The sequence below is a fragment of the Tachysurus fulvidraco genome, chromosome 13 (assembly GCF_022655615.1).
Source record: "Tachysurus fulvidraco isolate hzauxx_2018 chromosome 13, HZAU_PFXX_2.0, whole genome shotgun sequence".
NCBI classification, from domain to species: Eukaryota; Metazoa; Chordata; class Actinopteri; order Siluriformes; family Bagridae; genus Tachysurus; species Tachysurus fulvidraco.
This window is the reverse complement of record NC_062530.1, coordinates 18639840-18667530: the sequence shown is the minus strand read 5'-3', so window position 1 is coordinate 18667530 and position 27691 is coordinate 18639840. Positions and strand designations below refer to the sequence as shown.

The 27691-nt window shown below is 39.9% G+C and overlaps 2 protein-coding genes across 9 annotated transcripts in view; both read right to left on the bottom strand.

Moving 5' to 3' along the window:
* The window catches only part of si:ch211-1e14.1 (UPF0606 protein KIAA1549), a 45451-nt gene extending 37641 nt beyond the window's left edge, over positions 1 to 7810 (bottom strand). Inside the window, exons 1-2 of one of the 4 annotated variants that reach the window (XM_047822482.1) lie at positions 7564 to 7810; positions 6665 to 6829 (exon numbers count right to left, since the gene is read on the bottom strand). In XM_047822482.1, the coding sequence (XP_047678438.1) occupies positions 6665 to 6758 (94 nt within the window). In that variant the 5' untranslated portion in view covers positions 6759 to 6829; positions 7564 to 7810. The remainder of the gene's footprint in view (positions 1 to 6664; positions 6830 to 7563) is intronic. The other 3 variants (XM_027161504.2, XM_047822483.1, XM_047822484.1) reach the window with 3 other exon arrangements.
* A 1394-nt stretch (positions 7811 to 9204) lies between these two features.
* hipk2 (homeodomain interacting protein kinase 2) overlaps positions 9205 to 27691 on the bottom strand; it is an 86426-nt gene continuing 67939 nt past the window's right edge. For 4 of the 5 annotated variants that reach the window (XM_027161505.2, XM_027161509.2, XM_027161507.2 and 1 more), the window contains exons 6-15: positions 27671 to 27691; positions 26459 to 26621; positions 23172 to 23394; positions 22430 to 22551; positions 19838 to 19968; positions 16013 to 16192; positions 15581 to 15928; positions 15235 to 15482; positions 14954 to 15114; positions 9205 to 14801 (exon numbers count right to left, since the gene is read on the bottom strand). The exon at positions 27671 to 27691 is cut by the window's right edge and continues 164 nt beyond it. In XM_027161505.2, the coding sequence (XP_027017306.1) occupies positions 14337 to 14801; positions 14954 to 15114; positions 15235 to 15482; positions 15581 to 15928; positions 16013 to 16192; positions 19838 to 19968; positions 22430 to 22551; positions 23172 to 23394; positions 26459 to 26621; positions 27671 to 27691 (2062 nt within the window). In that variant the 3' untranslated portion in view covers positions 9205 to 14336. The remainder of the gene's footprint in view (positions 14802 to 14953; positions 15115 to 15234; positions 15483 to 15580; positions 15929 to 16012; positions 16193 to 19837; positions 19969 to 22429; positions 22552 to 23171; positions 23395 to 26458; positions 26622 to 27670) is intronic. The other variant, XM_027161506.2, reaches the window with a different exon arrangement.

Sequence of the window (27691 nt, the reverse complement as noted above, 5' to 3'; positions counted from 1 at the left end):
ACATAATTCATTTGCCTTGTATTCAAAGTGGAGCTCATTTTGAATTACTGAGAGCCCAAAAAGCATTTAGGAATGTATTATTATGTAAGTGGGGAGATTTCTGCAGCTCAGTTCTGCCACCTTCATCCACTGGACTAGGGGACATGATTCATGCTGCTGCTCTGAGCTAAAGAGACTTGTGAAACCTTCAGCAAAGTGTGAGCTGGAGAAGATAATGTGACTCGGAGGTCTGCTAATGAGAATAAGTGTTTCTTTCTTTCTTTCTCTTCTTCTAGTAGAAAACGGTCTTGATTTTAATTAGCAGACAGACAAACAGACAGACATGAAGTCTAATTATACATGTACATGGTTGATTTTGATTGTAGAAGCAGAACAATTCACCACTAACACAATTTAGTGCAATCTTTGTTACATTCATCCCTAAACATAAGAGATGATTAAATGACAGTTAGGCCATCCTTAAAAATATTCTTGTTTGCCGTAAGCCGACCGACAATGTCAATTTAGGACCGACTCAATTTTTATTTTATTTTTTGCTTTAAGTCCGACCGACTTGCCGGTTGTAAATTTGCATTAACACCGACCATTTTTTTTACTCTTCAAACAACCAATACAAAATCAATAAAATAATATTAACGGGTTCGGGCGCCATAATACATCTAAAAAATTCATAAAAACAAAACTCGACACCGCTTTAACTTGGCACGAAGTTCTGGAAAAACTGTGCCCAGCATCAAAATAAGGTTTGCAATGATGCGCCCGAAGGCATGGGTTGAAGACCCAGTCAGTGATGTCACGATATTCTAATTTGTTTAAAGTCATACCAACGTAATCACCATCACCAAAATTTTTCTTTTTTTTTTTTTTACATTGAAACTTGAAAAAAAAATATAGACCTACCTACCGACCCTTTTTTTTTTAACTGTTACTGCAAATCAAAATATTTTTAACTTGTTATTTTTTAGGGTTTACTGAAAGTTAAAATCATCAGAGAAGGTCACCATGAAATGAAATGAGATCAGTATAAGACACATTGTGCAGGTAAGCTGTGGAGAACCGCTGGAACACTTTATTCATTTTAGTTCAAAATAATTGAGTCATATCAAAAACATTCTAAATCATACTATTATCAAGTAATAGTAATTCACATGCAAAGCTGCTGGTCTCACATACAGTACTCCTCATATTCACTTGGCAGATCAGTTACGACTCATGCCCGAATGAAGCAAAAAGTTCCCAAAATTTCTGGCATGACTTAACAGGGTTTCAAAACAAAGGCAACAAAGCCTTGTCTTTGCATTAGCTAAAGTTATCTAGCTAGCACATGACCAGTGTTTATATAGAGACCCACCCAGAATTATTCAAAAACAATTCACAACTAATTCTATCACAATTCAGCAAACAATTTGAGCAAACAAAAGAGAGATGGTTTCACTTCGTCTTAGCAATTGACAATATCCTAAATATATACGTTTTCTACTGTCAGATGGTTTTTAGAAATAAGTAGTAAAAATTGGAAAATACCTGAAATTAGATAAATGTCTAGAAAGAGATTTTAATAATCTTGCATTTAGTTTGCTTTAAACTTGTAATAGGAATTACTGGATACATTTTCACTTGCTTCCACAAGATGCTATTTTCCTGATTCAGTAACCGACAGTCGCTTTAATCTTTAACGCAAGTGAGTTCTTGTAAATCTGAGATGACAATAACATACAGCTACATAGTTATAGGATCTAAATTGGGATGTATTTCAAAACATACTGTATACTACTCTAGTAAATGGTATGTTAGTACACCTCTAAAGAGACCCTGCTACAGGAACAGGTCTGGGTCTCTTAGGGGCATTTTACACCTGGTCACTTCATGCGTTTGCTGTGATGGGATAGCTATCCGATTTTAAAATGTCCAGGTCTAAATGCCCTCCAAAATGTTTTCGATATAAATCCGATCATACAAACCACTTTCAGGAGGAGGTCTGGGACGCATTTCAGATGAAACTGGACAGGTGTAAATGAATGTGGTTGTTCAAGCCACATACGTCAGCGCTAAACTCCTCCCAAACGGAAGTACGTCACTCACAAGTGACTCATACAACAAATAACATGGACGACACCCAGGGTTGGAGCACTCGCGAAACACAGGCATTTACTGCTCTTTGGAGCGATGAAAGCATCCAACAAAAGCTTTGTAAAACATATAGAAACAAAAGTATATTTGAAGAAATATACACCTCAGACTTGCTCATTGGTGATAAATACATATGCATACATACATACACACTGAACTATATACTGTATATCTTGAATTTTTACTATATTATTTCTCTATATTTCTCTTTATGTTTACCTTCTGTTCTATGTTTATGTTCTGTAAAGCGGCTTTGAGACAAAGCCCATTGTAAAAAGCGCTATACAAATAAACTTGAATTGAATTGAATTGAAAAAGAAATATTGCAGAAAATATATTTGCATTTTGGGCGGGAGTAGAAAGACTGGATTGATATCCGATTCGCCAAGACGCATTTATGTGGCATAATGTAAATGGAACAGTTTTAACAAATCAGATAGCTATCGAATCAGAGAAAACACATGACGTGACCAGGTGTAAAAAGGCCCTTAGTTGCTTAAGGGAAATCTTAAAGATACAGCATACAAAGACATCCTGTACAATTGTGTGTTTCCAGCTTTGCATCAACAGTTTGAAGAAGACTGTGATGGTCAGGTGTCCACATAGTGTCTATAGTGTGCATAAAATACAAAAGAACGTAAATATCCCCCTGAAACTGATACAGAATACATTATTGAGATTATTATGTAGTTACTGGTATCACAGCATATTACTCAGTGACTACAAAGGAGCTAGCAGGAAATGTATGTACTTATGAGTATTGAGAAAGTGTTGATGATTCTGTTTGATTATGTATAATGTTCACTGACAGAGGTTTTAAAAGTCACTTTTTCTTCTGAATCAATATAAGTATGATGCTGCTTATGCATGCCATGGTTTACAGCCAGGATTATAGAATCCTTGGTTGGGACGTGTCAAAAACTTCATGTACCGAGTTGGTGTTTTAATGATGGTGGTGAAGAACACTGTCTAACACAACACTGTCAAATCTCCCATTAGTGATCAAATGTGACTAAAAAAATGTAACACTGCATAAGATTAACGTTCGTTGAGACTCCATATGCCGTGGAATGGGGCGGAGTCACCTGGAAGAGACCACTCCCATCAGAATAGAAATGTATCATCATAGGATGAAGGTGATGTAACTATGTACTGATTTGCAGAGATGTTCTCTGCAGAAGGAACATGTGAGCCCAAAACATGTTCTGTTATGCCAGTGAATGTTCCTTTAATAACATGAATTGTTGCCTGAAGTCTGAAGTGAAATCTATAAATAAAACAAAACTTTTCAGGAGCAGGTAAAGAAAGAGGGAAAAATAAATCACTACTACCTTTGTACACATCAGCTGTATTTTAAGCCTTTTCAACACACACATGAAAGAATAAGGCCACGTTTGAAGCTGATAAACTGAGAGGTATATAAAGCACACAAAGTGATAACACCGATCCTATCTGTGCATCACACACAAGAACTTCACAGTAAAGTTGAACCTGACCAGCATGTGTGTTGTTTTTTTTATTATTCTTACACTGAACATCAATAGGTCTAGAAATCAGGGAACATATTAGAATTATTTTCTTGGCTATTCATGCAGTCAGTAGTGCTAACCTTTTGGTTACAAATGATCCATCTCAAACAGTGGATACTCCTTAGATGTATCATAAACAAATGAACGCAAGTCATAGAAGCAGCATGTAGAAAACATGCTCTGACATTGGTTCATCGCCAGCTATGTTTAAAATAGGAGCAGAGAACTGCCATGTTCTGTCAGGCCCTTAAGCAAAGCACTTAACCTTCAACTGTTCAGCTTAAGGCTTATGGTACAGGACATCGTGAAGCACTTTAGGTAATAAATGTAATTACATCGTACTGCGATTGGTCAGAAGGTGTAGTTTTTATAACATCAGCTTTGACAGCAGATTTAACTGCGAGGCGAATCACAGCTTTATATAAACACACGCTTGTTCTACTGTTATTGTTATAAAGTACCAACTAACATGGAGGCTTTGTTTGAATAATGGATGCTTCACATGACCACATGTAATTGTTTATACAGATTTCTGTGAGGACGTGTTTATTTATATTTTTGGAAGGAGTCTCCAGTGTTAGAAATTTATAACAGTCAGCTGTGGGATACGTGAAGTAAGGCTTGTGAGGGAGAGTCTGGTTGGTAACAGCTGTTAATATGCTCCTGATTATAGCTTGTACGTGTCTAGTTTGTCTAGCTAGTGTTATAAGCTTGTCCTTGCAAAATCCTGCTTTGCACTGCATTTGTGAGCTGCTTTCCTTTGTTTTAGGTTCCAATGTACTAGTTTATGGTTTTGACCTAGTTAGCCTGCGTAAGACCTTGGATGATGGATTTGCATGTGGTAACCTTTAGCATTTAGTCTCTAAACCCTGCTGTGGATTCTGACAATGAGATTTTGGGATGTATCTGCCTCACCTGCAAAATGCATAAGATCTGGACACATTATCTGGCAACTAAGACATGAGATGACAACCATTCCAGCCTGTTAAGGCAGGAGGAGTGCTGTAGAGTAGACAGCTACAGCAAGTATTCAGCCAACAAAGAGAACACCACAAGCTGAACGGCTTCTTTAAACTGTGGCCAATAACAAATTCATCCATAAAAGTTCAGTCAGACACTTAATAAAAGAACAGAGAGGCAGACATATGGCATAGAATCTAACATGCTTTGAAAGTGAGAGCAGATGGCTTGTCTTATACTGCCAAAGTCTTCTCAACTTAATAAAACATCACTTTTACCAGTGTATATCATTTAATCTTGTCAAACAGAGGACAACCAAACAAACAGATTAAAGTTAGATAAAATAAAAGTCAGCGATTTAAAGCACTATGGCATTTGCATTAACTTTGAGTTCGATTCAAATAATTAGGAGGATATACAGAGGCTGTAGGTGATGTTGGGTAGGGTTTTATCCTAAGCATTCATTAAGTGTACATAATCCGAAGATTTTAATTGGACGTGGGTGGGATTAAGAAGCTGTAAATTAGGGATTGCAACGTTAAAGTGTTTACTATAACGCAAAAGTTAGCATAGTTTTCATCAGGAGGATATTAATATTAATGACACTGCCTTCACTTTCAGCAGTGAGCACGACACTGAGAATAAAGCTCCCCAGTGTCGTCCATAAGCCTCTGTATAAAAAAACCAAACACAGATGTCTGAAGATTAAAGAAAAAATCCATCCTGAACACTCTCTCTCTCACTCATTTTCTACCGCTTATCCGAACTTCTCGGGTCACGAGGAGCCTGTGCCTATCAACTTTGGATATTAAACTTTATAATGAACAGACAAGTCTCAATTACATCCAAAATTTATGCTGTAATGCCATTCAACTACCTCCTGATAGTGGAGACAGTTACAGTTCTCTGACTTTCCCATCTCCTCAAATGTCCCCAGGCTTTACCACGATCATCTCCATGATGCTTGTCACCTCAAACACTGCTAACAAGCAGAGCCAAGTTTTGGCCATAACAACTTTAAACCTTGAGCTCATCATAGCTTCAAGAACATGGTTGGGATCAGGGGATGGAGCTTTGAGAACATACCTAGGTGGGAATTACTGTGGAGCTTTAAAAACATGGGTGGGAATTAGGGTAGACTTTCAGAACAGGTGGGAATTAGGGTGGAGCTTTGAGTACATAGCTGGGAATCAGGGTGGAGCTTTGAAAACATAGGTGGGAATTAGAGTGGAGCTATGAGAACATAGGTGCGAATTAGGGTGGAGCTTTGAAAACATGGGTGGGAATTAGGGTGGAGCTTTAAGAACATAGGTGGGAATTAGGGTGAAGCTTTGAGAACATAGGTGGGAATCAGGGTGGAGCTTTGAGAATATAGGTGGGCATCAGGGTGATGCTTTGAGAACATAGGTGGGCATCAGGGTGGTTTGAGAACATAGGTGGGAATTAGGGTGGAGCTTTGAGAACATAGATGGGAATTAGGGTGGAGCTTTGAGAACATAGGTGGGAATTAGGGTGGAGCTTTGAGAACATAGGTGGGAATTAGGTTAGAGCTTTGAAAACATAGGTGGGCATCAGGGTGGATCTTTGAGAACATAGGTGGGAATTAGGATGGAGCTTTGAGAACATAGGTGGGAATTAGGGTGGAGCTTTGAGAACATAGGTGAGAATCAGATGGAACGTCGAGAACATGGCTTGGGACCATGAGAAGATGTTGAAAACATGCATGGAATGGGGTGGTGGGGCTTCAATAACATGGGTTGGAATGGGGGTAAGAATCATTTAAACCTCAATCTCCCACCTACTTAACAATTTAAGACCCAATCTTCGGAAATTGTAACTAATGCACCTTCAAATGCAAGATCTATATTACAATACTATAGCACTGTGATCAAGCTAGCAATGTGACGTCACTGCTGCACGTAAACACTTAAAAAGTCGTTAAGTATAAACATAATTAATTTGTAAATGATGGAGCTGTCTTATAAAACCAGATTTTAACCATTTTAGTGCAAAGTAACCACAATCCTCATCTTTATGCAACTTACCTTGAGCTGGATGGTATGAGGTCGCCATGGAGACCACCGTTATCAAGCACAGTGAAAGCACGCGCCATCCTCGGCTTTGCGTCACAGCCTCCATTCAGACAAACTCATGTTTTTGGCCGAGGCGATTGGAGAAGAACCGGTCAGCGCCTTGGCACCGTGGAAAATCTTCAAACATAAAAATGTCCATTGGATAACACACGATGTAATGCAATGTAACGTAATGCGATTCAGCCCTTAATAAAGCGCCCAAGCGTGCGTTAGATGAGAATGATTCGTGCGCGTGCTCATTGTGAATTAGGAAAAAAAAAAACTCGTAGGTGTGCGCGAGAGCTGCGCGCTCTCTTTGTTTCTATAGCACGCTCTCGTGCAGGGGAAAATTAATTAATTGATTTGAATACAACGTTTTTTTTTTTTTAAATCCCCTAACGTCCATCATGAGCCAGAACCCCGAGCTAACGTGATGGCTACCGGCTACTAAACGCTAAGTTTATACGAAGGTAGGTGTTTTTGTAAGATTTCACTAATCCGTGTGTGAATAAAAACCGTTCTTACACGTTAATAAACTGGTGTGTAAGAAGGGTGGTTATTTAGAACAATGAGAACCTCTGGGTTACTTTGTGAAGCCATAACGGTCTCATATTGTCATATATAATGCTAGCTAACTAATTGCCCCTCGTTACTACTGACCAATACACCTATATACTGTATATACACACCAACACAAACACATATATAACTAAATATAAAAAGTTCTGCGTTTGTTCTAGCTAGCTCACATTAATCACTTGTATGCTAGCAAAGCTTTGTGCAAAAAGATATATATAGCGAGATATTTTCGCTAACTGCCCCCCACACACATCTGTGTAGCCTTTGCTAACGTTAACACACACAACCCTTACCTTACAAGGTCCTTAGTGAATTAAATATCCGAGTTGAAACTCATAGTCAATTGTAAATCAGGTGTGGATCTGAGAAAAAGTTTTTCTCCCATGACATCTAGACATAACGGGATATTTTTCATGGATAGGTGTCTGATTCCACTCCAGTGATAGATAGATAGAGCATCCTTCTCTCCTCCAATAGACTGACTCGTAGTCGGCACTACATTAACCCCGCCTCTGCTTTATACTTATTTGGGCATGAAGTCCGAAGAGCTCGATTCCTATTGGCTAAAAGAGCTGTCCATCAGAAATAGGGTTAGGTTGACTCGCCTGCTGGCGTCGGTGGTTTCACGGCAACGCCGACTGTAGTCTATAGTTTGTAGGACAAGATAAAAACCAGTGAATTGATATTATGGGGTTCAAAAATGTCAAAGTTATATAGTGGAGAAATGTAAAATTGAGTAGGTTAAGAATGTATAGTTATTTCTAGCGTGGTGTGATTTTCAGTGCACGGGGAATATACCTAATTGAAATTAGCCAGTGATAATATATTGACTCACATCGCCCCCTATTGGTGAGGAAAGAAAGGTTGATATCATCCACAGTATGATGGAACCAGAATTCATTTCATTTATTTCATTCATGCTTTCATTTTAAGCATAGCTATAGTTTGCACAAATAATTTTTGAATATTTGAACATGACAACACCATTCATTCATTCATTCATTCATTCATTCATTCATTCATTCATTCATTCATTCATTCATTCATTCATTCATTCATTTGTTCTTTCATTCATTCATGTTCAGTATCCTGCTGAGAGCAACAATAAGTCTGGAGTCTATCTGTGTAACACTGAGCATAACCTGGATACGATAACAGTCCACTGCAAGGCACCAGGAACAATCACATTCTGGGGCAATTTAGTACAGTCAGTCCAACTTGCCATGTTTTCTGAAATTTTGTCATACTAATGGCCATAAGATGGGTGGTAAGACCTTAATATAAACTAAACTGCCTGATTTGTTTGTCAGAACATAGACAACTTGCTTCCTGAACTGATCTGCTGTCCCAAATGGACAGAGAGATGTGACACCCCCAGCCTGGTCATCTGTGTCCGTGAGTTTTATTCCTCAGAATAACTCTAGCAACCCAGCAATCCAGGAAACAATCCCTCGTCCTTGGGCCGCAAATATAGTGTGAGGTGGATGTTGATCCTTAAATGACATGACCTCGTCTGCTGGATTTGGCACATTGCACAAATAACTTTTCTTTAGAGACTTTTAAAGAGCCATAATCTCCATCTACATACAGTCACGGTGTATGCGGTGACTATTAAATAAAATTAGAGCACAGTGGATGGGCTCAGTAACTTATTACAACAGTTAAACTTGGGATTTTTGCTCACAGTCATACTGTAAATCAATCGATTGACACTGCAGTGTTCCATGAAGCAGAGGCTGTCGAGCATTTATTTGTTGTCCCGAATACAAGGGCCAGGCAGCACCCATCTGCTCCCCACACCAGCTGTATATGTGTGATGGATATAACCAGCTTCATATGTATTATGTATTAAGCACTTTATCAAAATATAATAAAACACAAAAATCACATAAGAGGCATAAAACTGAAGCAAAAAGTATCATGAGATAAACAGATTAATGCTGTGACATTTTAATGTAAATCCAAGACAAAGTGTGATTACATTTCTACACATATACAATATGCATATGTGAGCATACAAATTCTCATTAATAACTCGATTCACCTTGGAGACCGAAAAAATGATCAAAAGTAACAGTGAATAACAAGCTATAACATAGTTCACCACAATGCGAGCCCCGTCTCACCCTACAGTTAGTAAATAGAACAATTAAAATAACTATATTCTTCTATAACCCAGATGTTTGTTAAAATCCTCCATAAATTTACACTGCTATCGTTAGTCGTCGAAGCCTAATATAAACTCACTCAATTTTTCTACAACGAAAATTAAGAGAAGCACACAACATCTTAATGGTAACACAAGCGCTTAGTTAGCAAGTACTCAACTTTTTGGAGTTAAATCATTCTTCTTATTCTCAATATTATATTCAATTTTAACATTCTATAAAGCCAGTAAAATATCCATTCTCATAACATACTTAATAATATTAGTCTAAGGTACAGGGTACACACAGCGCTACGTTAACAGATCGGAATAATGAGACGTCACACTTCTTCAAATCTCCAATAATGAAAGCTAAATAAAAAAGAAGACATTAACAAAGTAACATACTTGAAAATACTGCAGCACACAACAGCTTTGACAACAACTAATGAGATACACCATTGAGAAACCCTACAGCAATAGACACAAAAATCAGGGTCGGGGTGCGATGCTTTCTTAGGTCTTGAGATATTATAGAAAAATATTTAGTTTACATTTGACTTGTTGCTGTGCAAGTAGAAAAAAAGTTCATGTCAAAGATGGTTGCACACATGGCTACAGTGCATCACAGCTACATAACAGATTACCACGGTGACTGGTGATAAATTGTCTTTTCGTCAGGGTGGATCTGACAGATTTGCATTTGATCGAGTGCGTCTCCAGCACCGAGCAGGATTTACTGTCGCTAGGACAACTTTACAACAGACGTGACGCAAGACCCTTGTCAAGCTGTTTAGATAATCAGGTCTTAAGTCCGTCATGAGAATCTGACCAAAAATTCAACTCCATACGTCAGGGTTTAAGATTTTTCCCTTTTTTTTTTTTGGTTCTGGAAAAGTATACAGATTGCCCATTTTTATAGTTTGGCCTCTTGGCACATTTGCACATGCAGATTAATGACTTCCTTAGACACGTGACTGTTCTGATTTAACCCATGCCCTGAAAAAAAAAATTCAAACACTTAACAAAAAGGTGTTTTTTTTTTTATATGGTTGAAGAGCTGTCACTCTTGTCACCAAAAGGAAGTGATAAAACACCTGTGATGATGTTCAACAGTGTGTGCTTCACAAAGCGCTCGTACACTGATTAGACTGTTTAGGGTAATAAACAGCATTTTCGCTTGTCTGGAATTTAAAACGCTTCAAAGCCTTAGCTAGGAGGACATCTGGAGCTGGAAATGCTTTTCACACTGAAGGGGAACGTTCGACTGTTACGGATTTGATTACCATGAAGAAAAAGGTGTCATTTTGTATTGCTTAAAGCTTCGAGTTCATAGATCGGAAGGCAGTGTTTTGACATGCGGATGAATTTCTAGAAGGTGATCAAGGAAAGAAAATCATAGTTACAATTTGTCTTGTTCGAAATTGTCACTCATAAAAAAGATGGAAATTTTCAGACATTTTGGTAACAATAAGGTCACTGGATCTATTCTGCAACCTACATATCAAAAAACTTTGTAGAGCTAATAGGGCTTTCCAGCTCATCTCATTTCATTTAAAATGCAATAAGCTAAAGAAAATGAAAAATAAACAGTAACCAAGTTGTTCTTGTGAGACATATTGCATCCTTTTTCCTTTTTTTTTTTTTTTTTTAGGAAAAATGAACACTTACAGTAAAAAGATGGCACTGTTTTATAACAACTAATAGTGTTTTGTATATATATATATATAATGTGTATATATATAAATAGATATGAGATGTTTAGTCTCACATTGTACATTCATTTTGTGCTAGTGACCATCACTGCTATCTCATTCAGGTCACTGTGGAGTACTGATTTCTATTTGTTAACTGATTCACAAACTCACTTCATAATCACATTAGTAAAGCTGAAGATCTTGTAACAAAAAAAGTGTAAGATAAGAAGTACAAGTGGTCGTATTTTCTTATAGAATTGAAAATCTAATCTAAGAAATGTACAAATCTGTACAACAGGATTCAAAGAAAACCACCATGCAGCTTGTGACAGCATGCACAGTTCAGTTTAAGTTAAGGATGATTTATCCTATATGCTGTGGTGTGGAATATTTCTAAATATCGATCTGATTTTTCTTTCTTTGTCCGTCATCTTATTTACGTCCGACGGACAATTTTGCACATTGTCAACACCCTGAATTTCTTTGGTGGGAAGAATTACAGGTGTGAAATGACAACGAGTCCCCGTGTAGTCAGACATTTCCAGACTACGTGAGGTAAGACAGGACCAGAGACTACAGACAGTGCAGCGAGACAAGACGACGCCTTCTAATATGGAATGTTAGACGCATTTCTAATCAACACTGGAACCTCCATGTCGCAGCGCCTGAAACCAGTGTGGGCTCTTACAGGGTCAAATACAACTTAAAAATCAACAGACATCCTGACATCCTACATCGTTCAGCTCGTAACGAATAACAGTCTATGGAAAAAAATTAACATATAAGCTCATGAATTAAAAATGTTCAATGCTTTCTGATTACTAGACGCCCCTAAGAATACTTTTTACTAATTACCACCAGATACAAATAAAGAAAAGCCTAATGATATTTAACAAAATCTTGACAATTAACCTAAATGTATCTCTAACTGACACATCATATTTATAACACAGCATGATTATTAAAAAACAAAAACAAAAAATAAAACCACTTCAAATGCAAGGGCTATGGCATGAGACGAGAGCGGATGCATTCAGACGCATTCGGAAAATCACATGCATGTGCCCTCATCGAGACAAATCACTTAATCATTGGAGAAAACACAAGCTGACATTAAGGCTGTCAGGCAGGAAAAAGAAAAAATAATAATAATAAATAAAAGCAAACTCAACGGTTGGCCCATAATTTCTTCCCCGTACCAGTGATCCATTTCCCTTAAAGCGAGATCTAGCACAAGTGCTTCCTTTATTTAAGACAAAGAGGAACAACAAATTTCTGCAACTCTTTCAGGTGAACAATCCCTTCGGTTGGTTCATGCTGAGAACCACAGCCTTCAAAGCACACAAACAAATCCCCAGCACAGATTTCACCAACAAACGTTTGGTTCAGAAGGTAGTGCGTTTTTCGTGCAGTGCCACAAGTAGCGCAGACTCCTCCAGGTCCTACCGACATGCTCAAAGCCAACATGCTATTCTCATTAAGATGTGGAATTTAGTCTTCCTCTCTCTCCTCCCTACAATTCCCATCAAAAGAAAAAAATCCATCCAGTGCCATCTTTTAGCACCTTAATCGGTCCTGTCCCTACCTCGACCTCACAGGTTCACTGTTTCAACATCATTTCTGCACCAGGCTCACCGGAGCCGCTCGATGCTGTTCGCTCTGCTAACACTCCTGCTATTCTGACCTCCATCTAGAAATCCCTCCCATATGTGCTGCAACTGGACCTCATTAGCAGATAATACACTTTGCCCTTAACCTTAGGTTTTTTATGAAGGTTAATCAAACGCATTAGAGCGGGTATTCAAAACGAATCACGTTTAGCGCGTTGGTTGCACCAATTCACGCCATTCTGCTGATCTAACAAAAAAAAAACAACACAAAAGCTCAGTGCCACTGAATAGGTTCCTAAGACACACAGCTATGCTATACAGTAAACATACTATACATAATACAGTAACAAAACGTTACTAATCTTTACCGAATGACAACTTTGGTTCATTACTCCAAGGAAGTATCTTGGTCTAAATGTTAAATAAGCTCATGCATGCTAAACAAGAAGCACTGTTGTTTTACGAAATAGTGTCGTGTATAATTATCCAACTAATTACATTTAGGACTATGCTTACACCTGGAAAGTAAGAACATAACATCTCAGACGAAGTCGTCCAACCTAGAAGCCAAACGGTCAACCTAGTTTCTGTTGGTTCTAAAAGGTTTTCCAGCCAAGTAAACTGTTGTATTATGTGTAAGGCACTACGAGGGAACAATGATAAACCTAAGACCGTGGAGGAATATATCGCACAAAGGTGCAGAGGAAGGTGTACCACGCACATGGCCAACAGCAGCACACACGTGCACAGACTATTATGTTATACATGCTTATGTTATTACAACAACGTTGTGCAATCACATTTAAAGAGGAGAAACAAAGGAAATCTATTGGTATCAGAAAGGTTCTTCATAAAATAAGCAGGAGTAGTTTGCTACATTCTAAAAAGAAGGAGCAAGGGGTGGGGGTTGGGGGGGGGGCTAGCTAAATGTCCTACTCTATGACAAAACTTTATTTTCTAAAAGTGAACACAAACCGAGAACAAAAAAAAAAAAATCGATAAATACACTAGAAAGTCTTTTGTCTTTTTTTTCTCCTCATTTTCCAGAAGATTCCTCCAGCTGTTGTTATAGGAAAGAATGGTGGAGTACGTACAGCACCCATCACCGCAAGTGATTCGGAAATGTTTAAGACAGTTCAAGGCCATCATAATTTTTTTTCTTTATAGAGCAGCAGATATCCGTATTTCACCTTATATAACGTTCTCATCCACCACATGACCTCAGCTCAACAGTCAGTGAAAGAAAAAAATCAAAGAAACCAAAAAAAATAACAAATGAGCTAATCAAACTCTCAGTCTTTCCCAATATGCCAACAGCAATGTGACCAAGCTGTAAAAGAAATTAAGGAAAAAATATTTTTTAAAATATTAGAAAACCCAAAAAGAAACAGAACTGGCCAAATTCATAAAAAAAACTCCTTTTCAAGCTCATCCCTTTCCTCCTGTAGTACTCTTTCTTTCTCCACCAGCATCTTCATTGTCTTCAAGTTTAAGCGTTACGAGGACAGGGAAAGGGTTTTGGGGCCGTTAAGCTTGGGCTTGTCTTACTGACTCTGTCTTTAGTGGGGAGAGGACGGGAAGCAGCGTTGGACTCGGCTCCAGTGTTTTCAGGTCTAGAGATACGGGTATTGGTTCATCTTGGTGGGGCTCAAGGGATATCCAGTGTAGACAGTGGAGGCAGGAGAGGCGCTGATGTACGTTTGGTGTGCGAACTGGGGCTGGTACTGGCCGTGGTGCAGCGTGGGGGATGGGAGCACGCGGTGGCCCATGCTGACAGGTACCTGGTGCACGATGCTTGGTGGGTAGCCAGCGTGTTGGACTGCGTGGTGAGCTGAACCCTGTGATGCCACCAGATGTGCCACAGTGCCGGTGGAACCCAGGGCAGCGGGAGTGGTGTACGTGTAAAGATGGGGTTGGCCAGATAAGTGAGTGGCAGCTAGGTGGGGGTGCACATTAGCACTGTGCGAGGGACTATTGTGGTGAAAGGAATAGGGAGCTTGAGCAGTCATTGTAGGTGTGATATAAGCTTGTTGTCTCCTGTGTCCTCCAGTTCTCTCGACCACCATGTGCTGCTGAGCCTGGAAAAGAGTATGTAGCGTTATTCACCTTGTTTTGCACTCATCACACTATTTGCATTGTTTTTGGCTTTACAACACTGTATGCATGAATACAGATGACCATCTATCAGTGCACGTGACACAACTACTCCAGAAACACATAAACATCACACCTGGCTGAGATTGAGCGGCTGCTGCTGGAAAGGGTGTGGCCCAGAGCGTTGCTGCCGATATGCTCCGCCTCCAGGAACACCCCCTGATGAGTGATTGTTAGCTGACAGGCCTCCATTGGAGGATTTAAACTTGTAAGCAGGATTCTGGTGGTTCATTGTGTCTGTAGTGATCAAAGATATATTTGGAATGTCAGTACAAGTACAGGAAAATGAAAGCATATTCATTTAGACATGACGTAGGCCATCATGGATTCCACAGCATGCACTGAACTGAGTCTCACCATGAACAAGTCCATCACACTCGCTCAGGCTCTCGCTGGTCTGGCTCTTCAGGGGAGGGATGATGATGGTTCTTGGATTTCCGTTATTGTAGTCATCCAGCACTGTTCCCTTAGAGTTGTAGTTGTTGGCATTGAGGCCGTTGGTTCGGGACTCCAAAGCGTAGGGGCTGTTATTGCTGGAATCAGAGTCTGGGGAGTCGTGGACAGTGACACAGCTGATGACGTTTTTGCGCTGCTTGGATGATGTGCTGTGAAGAGATGAAAACAACGCAGATAGGAAAATTATTTGGAAATTGAAAAAATATAGTCAATAACAATCAATATCAATAACACCAACCCTGCTGACCTGGTGTTACTAGGCTGCTTGTGCTCATCCTCCTCGTCTGTGTCGCTGCTGATGGTGATGATGCTGACAGCCGGACTCGGGGTGTCAGGGATGACGATGGTCTGCCGAGTAGGGTTGTGTTGGTTGTGTTGCGGATGTTGATTGTGTGATCCATGGTGCTCTCGTGTTGTGCTAGAGGCCTGCTCTTCTCCCCATCCTCCTCCTCCACAGGCCTGGGGTGGGGGGCAGGGAGCAGAGAGTCCGTTTTGCACCACAGCACAGCGTGGAGGTGTGTTCTCCTTCACGCGCTTCGAACGCTGAGGTGACAACACCGTCTGGGAGGAGGTCACCTCATAGGCCGACATGTTCCTGAGAGAGGAAGTCACATAAAAGCGTCAAAGAATAAACTCTTTCATCCCATCTTGCAAAAACCCAAACATGTTAGCCACTGACCTGTTGCTCATCTGCTGCGGCTTACTCTTTTTGGAGGACAAACTGTTGTTTGACGGCTGCCTCATTACATGAGCCACGCCCACATTCAAAGGTTGCTGGGAAGGCAGTGACACATGACTGGCAAGCAAGGCTGGCTGTTGCATGATGGGATTGTAATGGCTACCATGGGGATGGGAATTCCTGAAAAATTAAAGCAAGTAGTGTTCTCAATAGACAATCTTTGATACTCTTTTCTCTTTTCCTTTAGAGAATAAACATCAACGTGATGCTGTGGCTTTGTTGGTTAAAGTGACTGTCTAGTAAACAGTAAATCCTGGGTTCAACTCCCAGCAGCACCTGACTGTTCAGTGCCTGTTGGTGTAAAAGCCATGCTTTCAATCCTGGTAGCTCAACGGTAAAGATGTTGGAGTACAGATTGGAAGGGTGTGAGGTCAAATCCAGCAAGCTACACTGCTGGGCCTTTGTGCAAGGCCTTTAACCCTCAGTTGTATAAAATGAGATGAAATGTATGTTGCTCTGGAGAAGGGTGTCTACCAAATGAAATTATTGAGATGACAATAAACTTGTTTTAATCTTCTTCTCTTGAAGCTGAATCTGCATCATAATATGCTCAGTTAAGGTCAAGCACTGTCTTATAGTTTTTTTTCAATTGGTAACAAGCATCTGTTAATACTGAAGCCACTTTTTCCAAACTCTTCATACAGTCTGTATTGTCAATATGAATCTTTTCCAAACAGTTCATCTCATCACCAAAACTCGCTCAAAAGAGCAAACACATTAAACATGTCTCAAAATAAGCTCATTCATCTGTTTTGCTGGAAATGATTCTCACTCAGGAAGCAAACACTGTCACTCGTAACACACTGACCTAAAATACACTAAGAAGAGATACATAAATGATGAACCATTGGCATCTTTGAAGTTTGAAGGATTTTTCACATAAATCAATATTTCATTCTAAAATAAGAAGAACATCCTTTTCACTTCATTGTCTATACTGAAGTATACGTACGGTCACAAGAATGAATTTGTAGAAATGCCGCGATTTGCTTCGATGTCCTTTATTTTTTCTCTATCTTTATATAAACATATCATTAACCCTCACTCTGCTACTCGTCTTTCCTCAACAACCTGCCTTCCTTTATCCATATTTCCAAACAAACAAATCATTCCAAAACCCCCTTTACTAAAAGATGGAAACACGATTACAGTAAAAACAGTTTCCCTAATTCCTGAATAGGATTACAGCTAAATTGCAATTAACTCTATAGGAATTGACTCTTACTTCCTTTTTACTGTAAATATTCTGTTTTTTATATATTCAGTATGCTTACTGCTGAACTACACAACACCTGCCATTGGATCTGTATTGAATGTGTTTTTTACAGTTTTGAAAATAGTGTGTTAGCGTTTGAAAAATGTGCTGCAGATACGTAGTGTCTTGCGGGTGCTGGAGTGTGAATGACAAAAGAGTTCATGGATTTTGGAAGATGTGTTCGTTGAATGCATTTGGTGTGAAAGCAATGAAAAAGGATTCACTGTTTGGTCGCAAAGTCGTCTGGTCAAACAAAGGGTTTTGAGAATGTGACATCAGTTCTAAACAATGCATAAAAAACCAAAGCTGTAATACAGTTCTGTAAATCTATCCAAATCAAAATAGATCAAGCAACATTCATCATTGATCCCCGTGACACGCCAGTGCTAACAATCATGACACAATGCAATGTGAATCTTGTCCAGTAGAAGGCAGCAGTGTCTGTATTGGACACCGAGCAGACTGACAGCAGAGGCATGGCTCTCAGAGGAGAGATCTCTGACTCTGCAGTGCAAGTGCGACACTCCTGCAGACGGGCTCACCGAGGACAATAGAGGCGTCAGGGCTGGGCTGAAGGCTCGCATCTCCACTTCTCACTACATCAGCAAACCCACACGAGGCCGAGCCTGCTGCCCACACAGCAACACGAGCCAGCCCAAATCCTTCGCCTTATAGTTAACTCAGTGACCCGAGCTACACCACGAACCACTCAAAAACTCTTAAAACATTTAACATGAATTCTCTATTAGCACTCAATGCAATATGGCATGCTTTTGACTAGCGGATTTTAAAATAAAACTGTACTTCATTTTGCATGCATAATTTATGAGCAAACCCAGCTGGTAGGCTGAGTACACAGCTTCCTGCCTAGTTCAACTTGCTCATTCATCAAAGTCAAATAGGCATGCAATATAACACTTTTCCCCTGTGTTTTAAAGGTGCAAATGAGTATCAACATGCTCAGTAATAGGCTATAGAGATATGTACATTCTTTTGCTGTATACATATTAGCAGGGGTGTAATTAATAACTACATCCACAATGCATCTTCATTGCCTTATCGTGACAGGGCCTAACACTGAAGTACACACGTTTCCATTCCACTCTAAACGTTCCTATATTTACCACGTTTCCATTCAAAATGGAGCAATATTATTTTAGGCTGGTTTCAGAAGGACATCCTGGGGTACAAAACACTGATTATGATAACAACATGACAGATATGATAACATGACGGGCAATACATGGAAATGAGGCTCACGTGTCTGTTCAAATACTTTTGATCACGTGTCAGTTTATAGGAGACGGCACAAGCACAAGGACACACACATTTTACCTATAAGCTAATAGCACTTATGAAATCTTCAGCTGCTCAGATTTAAAGCATCTGTCAATTATGTAAATGTATTGTAGAGCTGTGTGTGTGTGTGTGTGTGTGTGTGTGTGTGTGTGTGTGTGTGTGTGTGTGTGTGTGTGTGTGTGTGTGTGTGTGTGTGTGCGTGTGTGCAGTGCAACACGATCATACTATCTGTGCCTGTATCACTTTAGTTTTTACATTTTTAGTGCTTATATCTGTTTTCAAATCTGAACCCAATGTGAACGTGGCCTAAACCAGAAATTATTTTCTTTTGGGTTTGCTTTGTTTTGAATCTTACCGTTATGTCCCTAGAAACTCTAAGAAAGCAGAAATCCAGAAGTAGAGCACTTCCACCACTGGTTTTGTGAATTGTGGCCCGGAACCTTCCTTAATATCCCCTGTTATTGTGCATGGGATTGATTATTAAATCCTGCGGCTATTATTTTTGCTCACCATATATACTAACACATTCAGTTGGGTCTATTTCCCAAAAAATAAACAAACTAGTAGCCTAATTTAAAGCATCATGACCCTGTTCAGGTGTTTACTATGTAAATGTGCTATGCAGTGATGCACAAGCTTCACATATGACTGGTCAAGCAACTTCCAGCCGTCTGAACCTTCCGCATATGTGTACTGGTATCCAGTTATTTAATGCATCTCTTCAATATATTTGCATTTGGGTCCTATTATGCACTTACATGTAAGATTTCTACCATTTATGTTCATATTAAATCACTTCATTGCCTATTTTATGTTAAACATATGTTAAACTGAAATAAAATAGTATACACCCAATAGTATACACTAATATTAAGCACTCAGGGATTTTCATATATCACTGTATGGAACTGGCATCTATTTGTTTTCAGGCTGAATCCCAGCCAACTAGCTCAGATAGAAATGACACCGAACGAATACAAATAGCTGCGGGATAAACTGACATTTTTATTTACAGACATTATTCCAATGAACCCCATTTTCTGTTTTCAATCCTCATATCGAGTATACAGTAACAAACGGTGATCTGTGCCCAGAAACACGTCTACAACAACTCAGCAATGCATTTCAATTTAATTTCTTGCAGATACCAAAATGGCTCTGCCTTCAATTACATTCTCTGTGAATGATTGAAGGCAGACAGGTGGTCTTACCTCCAGTTGGGCAGGGGCTGAGAGGTGCTCATGGTGTCTGGGATGACGGTGGCATGCTGTACAGAGGTATGGGTTAGCTGCTGCCATGCTGGGGGTAACAAGATCTGCTGGGTACCAGAGGGCCAGGCCTGCTACAAGACAAGGAGAGAAAGAAAAAATAGCGTTGGGGCTTTGGGTTCGTAGCTTGAAGTTTGCACTGCAGGTGGTAGAGGAGTGTAAGACTCCCAACTAAACAGGTCCGTTAGAACACCCACACATTTCGAATAAGGAGAAAAGGACAAAGCTATTTGCAGCTGTGACCGTTAGCAACTGTGCCAAACTGTGCCGAAGAGCAACCAAAGGGGTCAAACATCCCCTTTAGGCAGGCTGACTATGCAGTAAGGAACATCAAATAACATGTTTTTGTTCTTTCTCTAAACTACTGCGGTAATAGATTTATATAAATATAAATAAATAATACACAGCATAAAGCAGACAAACACATCTCATTTATCTATTGCCATTGTCCTCTACAAGTGCTCAAATAGACTCAACACACCAAAATGAAACAACTTTGGCAAAAAGCCACTGTTGAATAACAAAAAGCTTTTGTCACTTTCATTTTGAATTGAATTTCTCATCCTTTCCCTTGGCACCGCTATCTTAAGAGATTCATAATGCACCTTGAAAAACGAAGCATGGCCTTGACTCACATCTCCAAAAAGATAAGACCTTTCCTTAATAAAGATATGTAGCATCTCCTAGGCAGTGTGCTGATGGTTTTGACGTTTTCCAAATCAGCTCAGGATTTAATTAAATTCAGGAGCCCCCCATTCAGCGGCTTTGTGAGGAGCTGCTTTGTATGACTGGCATGGAGTGCACGGAGAGCCAGGCATAATTTGCCCAGAGACGTGGTTAGAAGAGGAGTGTCTTCAGCTCTAATGGCTTAATGCAGCTCTACTGATTAACAGTTTAATGTACAACTAATGAATTGTTGCTTTAATACCATTCGCACATCTAGTTTGCGATGCCATCAGTATGGGCTAGAGCGCTTGGCTCACACAAAGGGGGCCTGACCACAAACGGCAGGGGTCTATTATGTTTAAGCTTAGTGACAGACCAAACAAGGGCCTTAGGGGGAAAAAAGGTTCATTTATGTTTGGCCATGTCTTTAGTGGTTCATGGCTTCCAGGTTTTGCTGGAACATTCTTTAAGGTGTGTGTTGGATGACTGAAATTAACAGGATATTTTTTTGTCACCTTCATCTTTTGCCTGCTGGTGCAGTTGACGGTTTTTATTTTTTTGTCTGAAGCAAATGTTGGGATTAGAGTAAAGGCGCTTGGAGGGCGATCATTAGTCGAGTTGAACAATTTATCTCAAAGACTCAAGCTGTGAAACATAAAAGTGCATAAAACTAGAACATGTCCTTTTTCACATACTTTGGTGAAGTTTTCCCAGAACACTCTCTAAGCAAGTCAGCACTTGGTTTTGTTTTAGCTGACATGAAATGCTGAAAGCACTGTTAACCTATATGCAGTGTGCAACCCTCGACTTCCTTTAAGGTAATGACCTTATTCTCAGCAGATTTCTTTCTTTTGCAGCCACACTGTCACAAATATTTATTTCTATACGAGACATTATGTCCCTGCAGCTCATTTCCTTTATTCTGGGCACTTTCAGTTGTCTCGCTCTGGCCTGGGGTGTGTAATCAGCTCGTCTGCCCTGGAACTGTAACCCAGATAAGGATTCTTTTCCATGCATAGCCATCATCTGCACAACCCCCATTCTGACATGGCGCCCAGTCTCTCTCGCTTGGTGAAGGCCCTTTGTCACCCCTAGAGGCTCTGAATGCTCTCCCTCCCTGATTGTTCCTGCATTTTCTGCATTCCTGATTCAGATAAAGGCCTAGGCAGCCTTCTGGGATCAGCCTCATCCCTCTTTACACACACTTGAAAAACATGAGGGCTCTCAAACCTTCAGGCAAATAAGCATAGAGCGAGAAAAGGACCAGGTTTTCTCGCACAAAAAAGGGGGATATTATAGATCCCAGCACATTAAAATGGTTAAAAAAATGACCTAACTAAGTGTCTATAATCCATAAAGAATGTAACTAAGGACTGATGTAAACAGGCTGGTTGGAAAGTATCAAACTCCACCAGCTAGTCAAGAAGTTCAAGCCAAACATCATCAATCCAGTGCAGGTCCTGCCTTATGGCCCCTAAGGCTAAAAAACCCGTCAGCATCCATAGATCTTTCTGAGAGCCGGCCTCTGTCATGCTCGTCAGACCATGACTGGCTTTCACTCCAGGGAAAAAACCCACAAGTGCAGAGTTTCAGTGGAGACAAAAAGCCCAGCTTGGTAGCAGTCTCTGGGACCAGCTCTTGTGACACCCACCCACACACACACACACACAATTATAATATATGACCAAATGAGAAAGACTTTGTCAGAGGAGGTGAATTATAGTTCATTAAAACAAAATAGGTCATGCTAATTGTTCTTTTCCAAAGCCACATTCAGATGTAGCAGTGCATTCAGGAGACACATAGAGGTATAATTAGTTTACCACGCATGGTTCTTCATTGCCATGGTGAAGGAGGACATGTTTCTACCTGTGTGAGAAGGCCAGGTTGGATCTGCAGGGGTTGACCGCCGGGGGCCTGAGTCACTATGGGAACAGCATTCTCCATTCGTACGGAGTAGCCGCTGTGCTTGGAGGGGGACGCCTGCAACCCTGAGGACACACCAGACACACCACAGGTCTGATCATCTGGAGTTCTATTCCTATTCATAACACATGGCTGATATTTATGTGTACCAACTGATCGTAGGATTCAGATATTCAAAATTCAGATCAATAAACAGAGTAACCGAACTACTGTTGAGAGGTTAGACATGAAGATTTGAAGGTCCACTGTTATACACTCACTGGCCATATTATTAGGAACAATAATGAACATTCATAAAATTATAAAATCAACAGAAGATCACAACAGGTTCCATTCTTCTCAGACAAAAACAGAAATCTAATCTAACCCCAGACTTTTCCCTGTTGTTGAATCACAGGAGTGAAATCTGATGTGGTCTTCTGCCTTAAGGTGCTGTGTGTTGAGGATTTCTGCTCACTTTGGTAGTAGCTAGAAACTGTCTGGTCATTAACAAGTATTTATTGCATTGAGTTTATTGATTTCATGCATTGCACTTATGTCACATGATTGGCTGTTCCTAATAAAGTAGCCAGTGCGTGTATAATCCATTAGTGTACATTGATAACTAGCTAGCATTCTCTAAAAAAATTTTTTTTACCACAATTCCTTAAACTCAAGACTCAACATGCATGATTAGTGCTCTCACCTTGGAAGGTGGGTGGGCAAACAATGAGCGCCTGCTGGAAGGGGTCAGGCCGTGTGGCGCAGAGTTGAGGGGCGCCAGGCTGCAGGGGCATGGTCCTGGGTGCCACGGCAGCCATGGGCGCTGCAGGAGGCTGGTAGAGTGCAGATTGGTAGTTTAGTATGGAGACATCAGGATTGGCAAGGGAAAGGGTGGCACTGGTGGAGGAGGGAGCCAGGTTGGTGGCCTAAAGGAACCGATGGAGTCACCAGACAAACAAAGACAAACAAAAGCATGATGAGTGGGTGTGGGAGGGGATGACATGGAGTGATAATGAGGGAGATGATGGAAGGAAAAAGCTATGAAATAATAAATTATAAAAATGTACTGATTATAGAGTAAGTGTCTAAAGGTTCATTATATGTGAAGGATGTTTTAAGAAGGATGCCTCGAAAGTGACAATAACGGCTTTTTCGGAAAGCGGCGATCGATGAGGTTGAAGCAATCGATGATCGACGAGGCAAACCATCCATTCGCTTTATAAGACATAAGAAATAAGCTGAATGTATTATTCTACACAGATGTGCGATTTTCAATTTTTTAAGACTGCAAATTAAATAAATGAAATCCACCCTATTAATGCTTCATGTCTGAAGACAACACAAATGCTACTTTTATTTGATGTGCAGCACATTTTATTTGAGTACATCTGGTGTTCAATAAAACAGCTTATTGACCACTACACAAGGATGGGAGGGGTGTGAAAGATGAGTACGTGTCAATCAGTGCTCTCGTGTTACACTTTATGCTACTCCAGCTCATTGAACTTGCTCGGTCTCATTAGCGGCAGATAATAATTTCTCTCTGCCCTGCACTGTGATTAAACATACCCACACACATTTATCCAGCAAGAGCGAGACACCAAGCTTTTCAAATGCCTCAGCCTGGTCTTTATTCCCCTCTAGAGTGTTTTATCCTGCATGGTTCAGGAGCCTTTCACCTATTATCTTGTTATTTTTACCATCTTGGCTGAATTTCTTCTTAGCTGTAGGACTAAAGTGCAGTACTTTCGTTTAACTCTAACTCTGGCCACGAAGACAAAAAGGAAACAAGGAAAGTAAATTCAGACTTTTACAATCCACAAGAAAGGAAAAAAGCAAGCAGACATTTCAGGCCTGGGTAAAAGAATAAGCATGCTTATAGCATTCATGTCTATAAATAAAAGCTATAATAGCTGCTGATTCAAATGCAATGCTTACAATCAAACCCACAGCAGACATGTGGAACAAGAGGTATCTAAAATGTCCTTGATCAACATTTCCCACTCTAAACCCCAGCTTTTTAATGAAGGGTAGCCTTATTTACTTTCATTTAGTACTGAAGCAATCCTGTTTCATTTCATGCCACCGCTAGTAATTACAAGCTTTTCATTAGAGTCTGCATGGGGAAAATTCTGAGTGGCACGTTTCATTTTTCATTTTCTCTTGTTTCGTGCGGCCGATGAGCACCAGGGGAGAGAGTTAATCAATACGCCACTGTGGCATTCATCAAACAAAATAAACACTGCAGCTCGCAGCCTGCTAATACAACATGAACCAGCCAAGCCCTTTTTTTACAATCACACACGGCACAAACCTTACCACCCAACATGTACGCTCAAGCTCTTTCTATATGTGCACTGATTTTATGGCAGAAATTCAACTGTAATTACGCTGGAAGAGGTTTAAAGGTTTACTTTGAATTCTCAGGAGGATTGACAAAGCAATAAACAAAGATGAGAGCTAGTTCAAGGTTTTAGTGGGTAAGGCATGTGTAAACAGAAGGCAGTAAATTATAGGGAAAGGGGATGCCTCGATGAGTATTCTGAGTTGGTGACTTAAAACCAAAAGTTTCGTCAATATTTAAGTTACGCCTTTTCGGTCTTGTGTTTACTGCTCCAGTTGATTTCTTTAGTGTTAAATACTCAATATGCAAATCGCTTGAATATAGTTTACACACCTGAAGTTGCCAGATTATTTTTTTTCTTTTTCAGAATCATCTGAGATCAGGTTTTTGAATAGAGCTTACAATAGATCAACAACAACAAAAACGTTCTGTCATGTTATGAGTAATGAAGAGTGTCATATTTATGTTTTCAGAATCTGCCTTAAATGTAGTTCCAGTGACATTTTAGAGTGCATTTACTCTCTGATATTAAATCCTCTTCACATGTATAACCAGGCCCTCTGAATTCAGCCCTGCTTTTCAATGGCACCTTTTAATGAGGCAGGTTAAAACACTAGAAATTACAAAAGGAAAATTAATGTGGAATAAAATGCCTGGAAATTAGAGCAATTTAGAAGTAAAGACAATGCTGTTAATGTTACAAGGACGAAAATTATTATCGGACGCTATCGTTTGGCAGCAGACTCTGAAAACCGTACGTAAGAAGTGAGAAGATGCAAGTGGAAAAACATGTCCAATTGTTTAAGTCATAAATACAACTAAAAAGTTAAAGTAGCAGGTGGTATTTGTTACAAAGGAACTTTACCTGGCTGTATTTTGGCCTGTGCATACACAAACTTTTGTCTGGTAAAACAAAGTGTGTGGGACTGTGGTCTCTTTCCTCTGTTAAAAATAGTGACTTATTATATAGTTCCCATGCCAGATATATGCTATTTACTCTTTTCTAGCACACACTGGAAAAAAAACATCCGTCTAACCCACAGACACATGCTAGGTTTCTTGTGGTTTAATTGTTTGTGTTTTTTTTTCTCTTACTGCAATTCAGAATAGCACAGCAGCATTGATCAGTTTGATAGAGAAGGGAGGAAATCATTTCACAGGATGTAAGAACTTAAAATTCTCTGATTCAGGGCTGATTTTAAGTCAGCAAGTCGGCTGGTCATGTAATCTGTCTGTATGGCCGAAGAGAAGAAAATGCAAGACAAGCAGGAAGTGCAGACTTCCTCCCTTGACTTAGGTCACATATTTATTTAGAACATTGTGACACAGGAGCACAAGGATAGATTTAGGACACATACACACACACACACACACACACACACACACACACACACACACACACACACACACACACACACACACACACACACACACACACACACACACACACTCCTAAACCAGTATAAACCCGTGGGGGTTTGGAGAAGTTATCTGCATTTCTTCATGCAAATGTGTCAATGTGTGTGATCCAATAACTGCACTTAAGGACACAAGGAAGGGAAGTAAGTGTGTGTGTGTGTGTGTGTGTGTGTGTGTGTGTGTGTGTGTGTGTGTGTGTGTGTGTGTGCAAGTTTGTCGACACTGACCTGGCTGTGCACAGTGTTGAGCTGGTTGTTAAAGGTCATGGTGAGGTTGGTGGAAGTGCTGGGGGCTACATGTGTGATGAACGGGGTCTTGCTCTGGTTGACCGCATCGTACATGTTCACACGGCGCTTACAGATCTCCATGTTCTGGAAGCAAGATTTAACGCTAAAAAAAAATAAAAAATAAAAAATTAATTAATGTTCTAGCTTTACACAATCGCATTACAGTGATCCAAAATATCTCTGCTTTCTTTGCTAGAAACGGAAAAACTAACAGTGACTAAAAAGATTTATATTTACAAAAAAAGGCGTGTAATTATACGTGTTACTCACAGGTCAAAATGACTAAATTAGGACTTGGCAAACTTTTTTTTTACACTCCTGCACTGGAGAAACCTGTAGTATACTAATGAACACTTTATATCTTTATATGCTTTAATATCTGTGCATTTGGCAAGTTTGAAGCAGAGAGAAATTATATTTGGCTGTTAGTTTGGTTTGGTTTTATTACATTGCAGATATGTAAATGAATCAATCAGCAAAGAAAGTGAGGCCTGACAAGGGTAAAAACTTTTGATGCTTTTTGGTGATGGTCTTTTCCCACACAACTAACACGAAACACAAGAATCCAACCGAATGTGCCTTTCTGGTCTGCTATTTATATAGCTCCACAACACTGCATGAGTACCATTCAAACTCTTATGCTGACCAGAGCTCACAGATTGGCTAGTGTCACTTTGATTGAGTGGAGTTCGAGAGAACACTATCTGAACCTGACAGCATGTCCAGTTTCATCTCCCGGCTACAGTTGGCTCGCGCATCATGGATTGAACTTGCAGTGTCTTGGACTATAGAGTGAACCATTTTCTGTTGCATTACTCTGAAACACTCATAGATCATACAGCGCTGTCCTTTAGTTTAGTTGGTGCATCAGTTTAGCTGTTTAAAAATACAGCAAATATGCTGGCTGCAACCCCATACACATGACATGTCTGACTCATGAGTCGATTCGGAGTCGAACCATTTTCTTACTGTAATAGAACCTAGTTAGATACTATTGAAATAAATCAAGCACATTAACAGAGTTTACACTTGCTATTTGGTAGCATTTTGTTAAAAATCCTATGGCATGATGGATGGTTTCACCCTGAAGGGAATCTAAAGTACTCTGAGTAATGTGTGTATGGCCGTGTTCAGCTGCAGACTGAGGCTCACTGTGTGCTGTGGGGGAAGTCC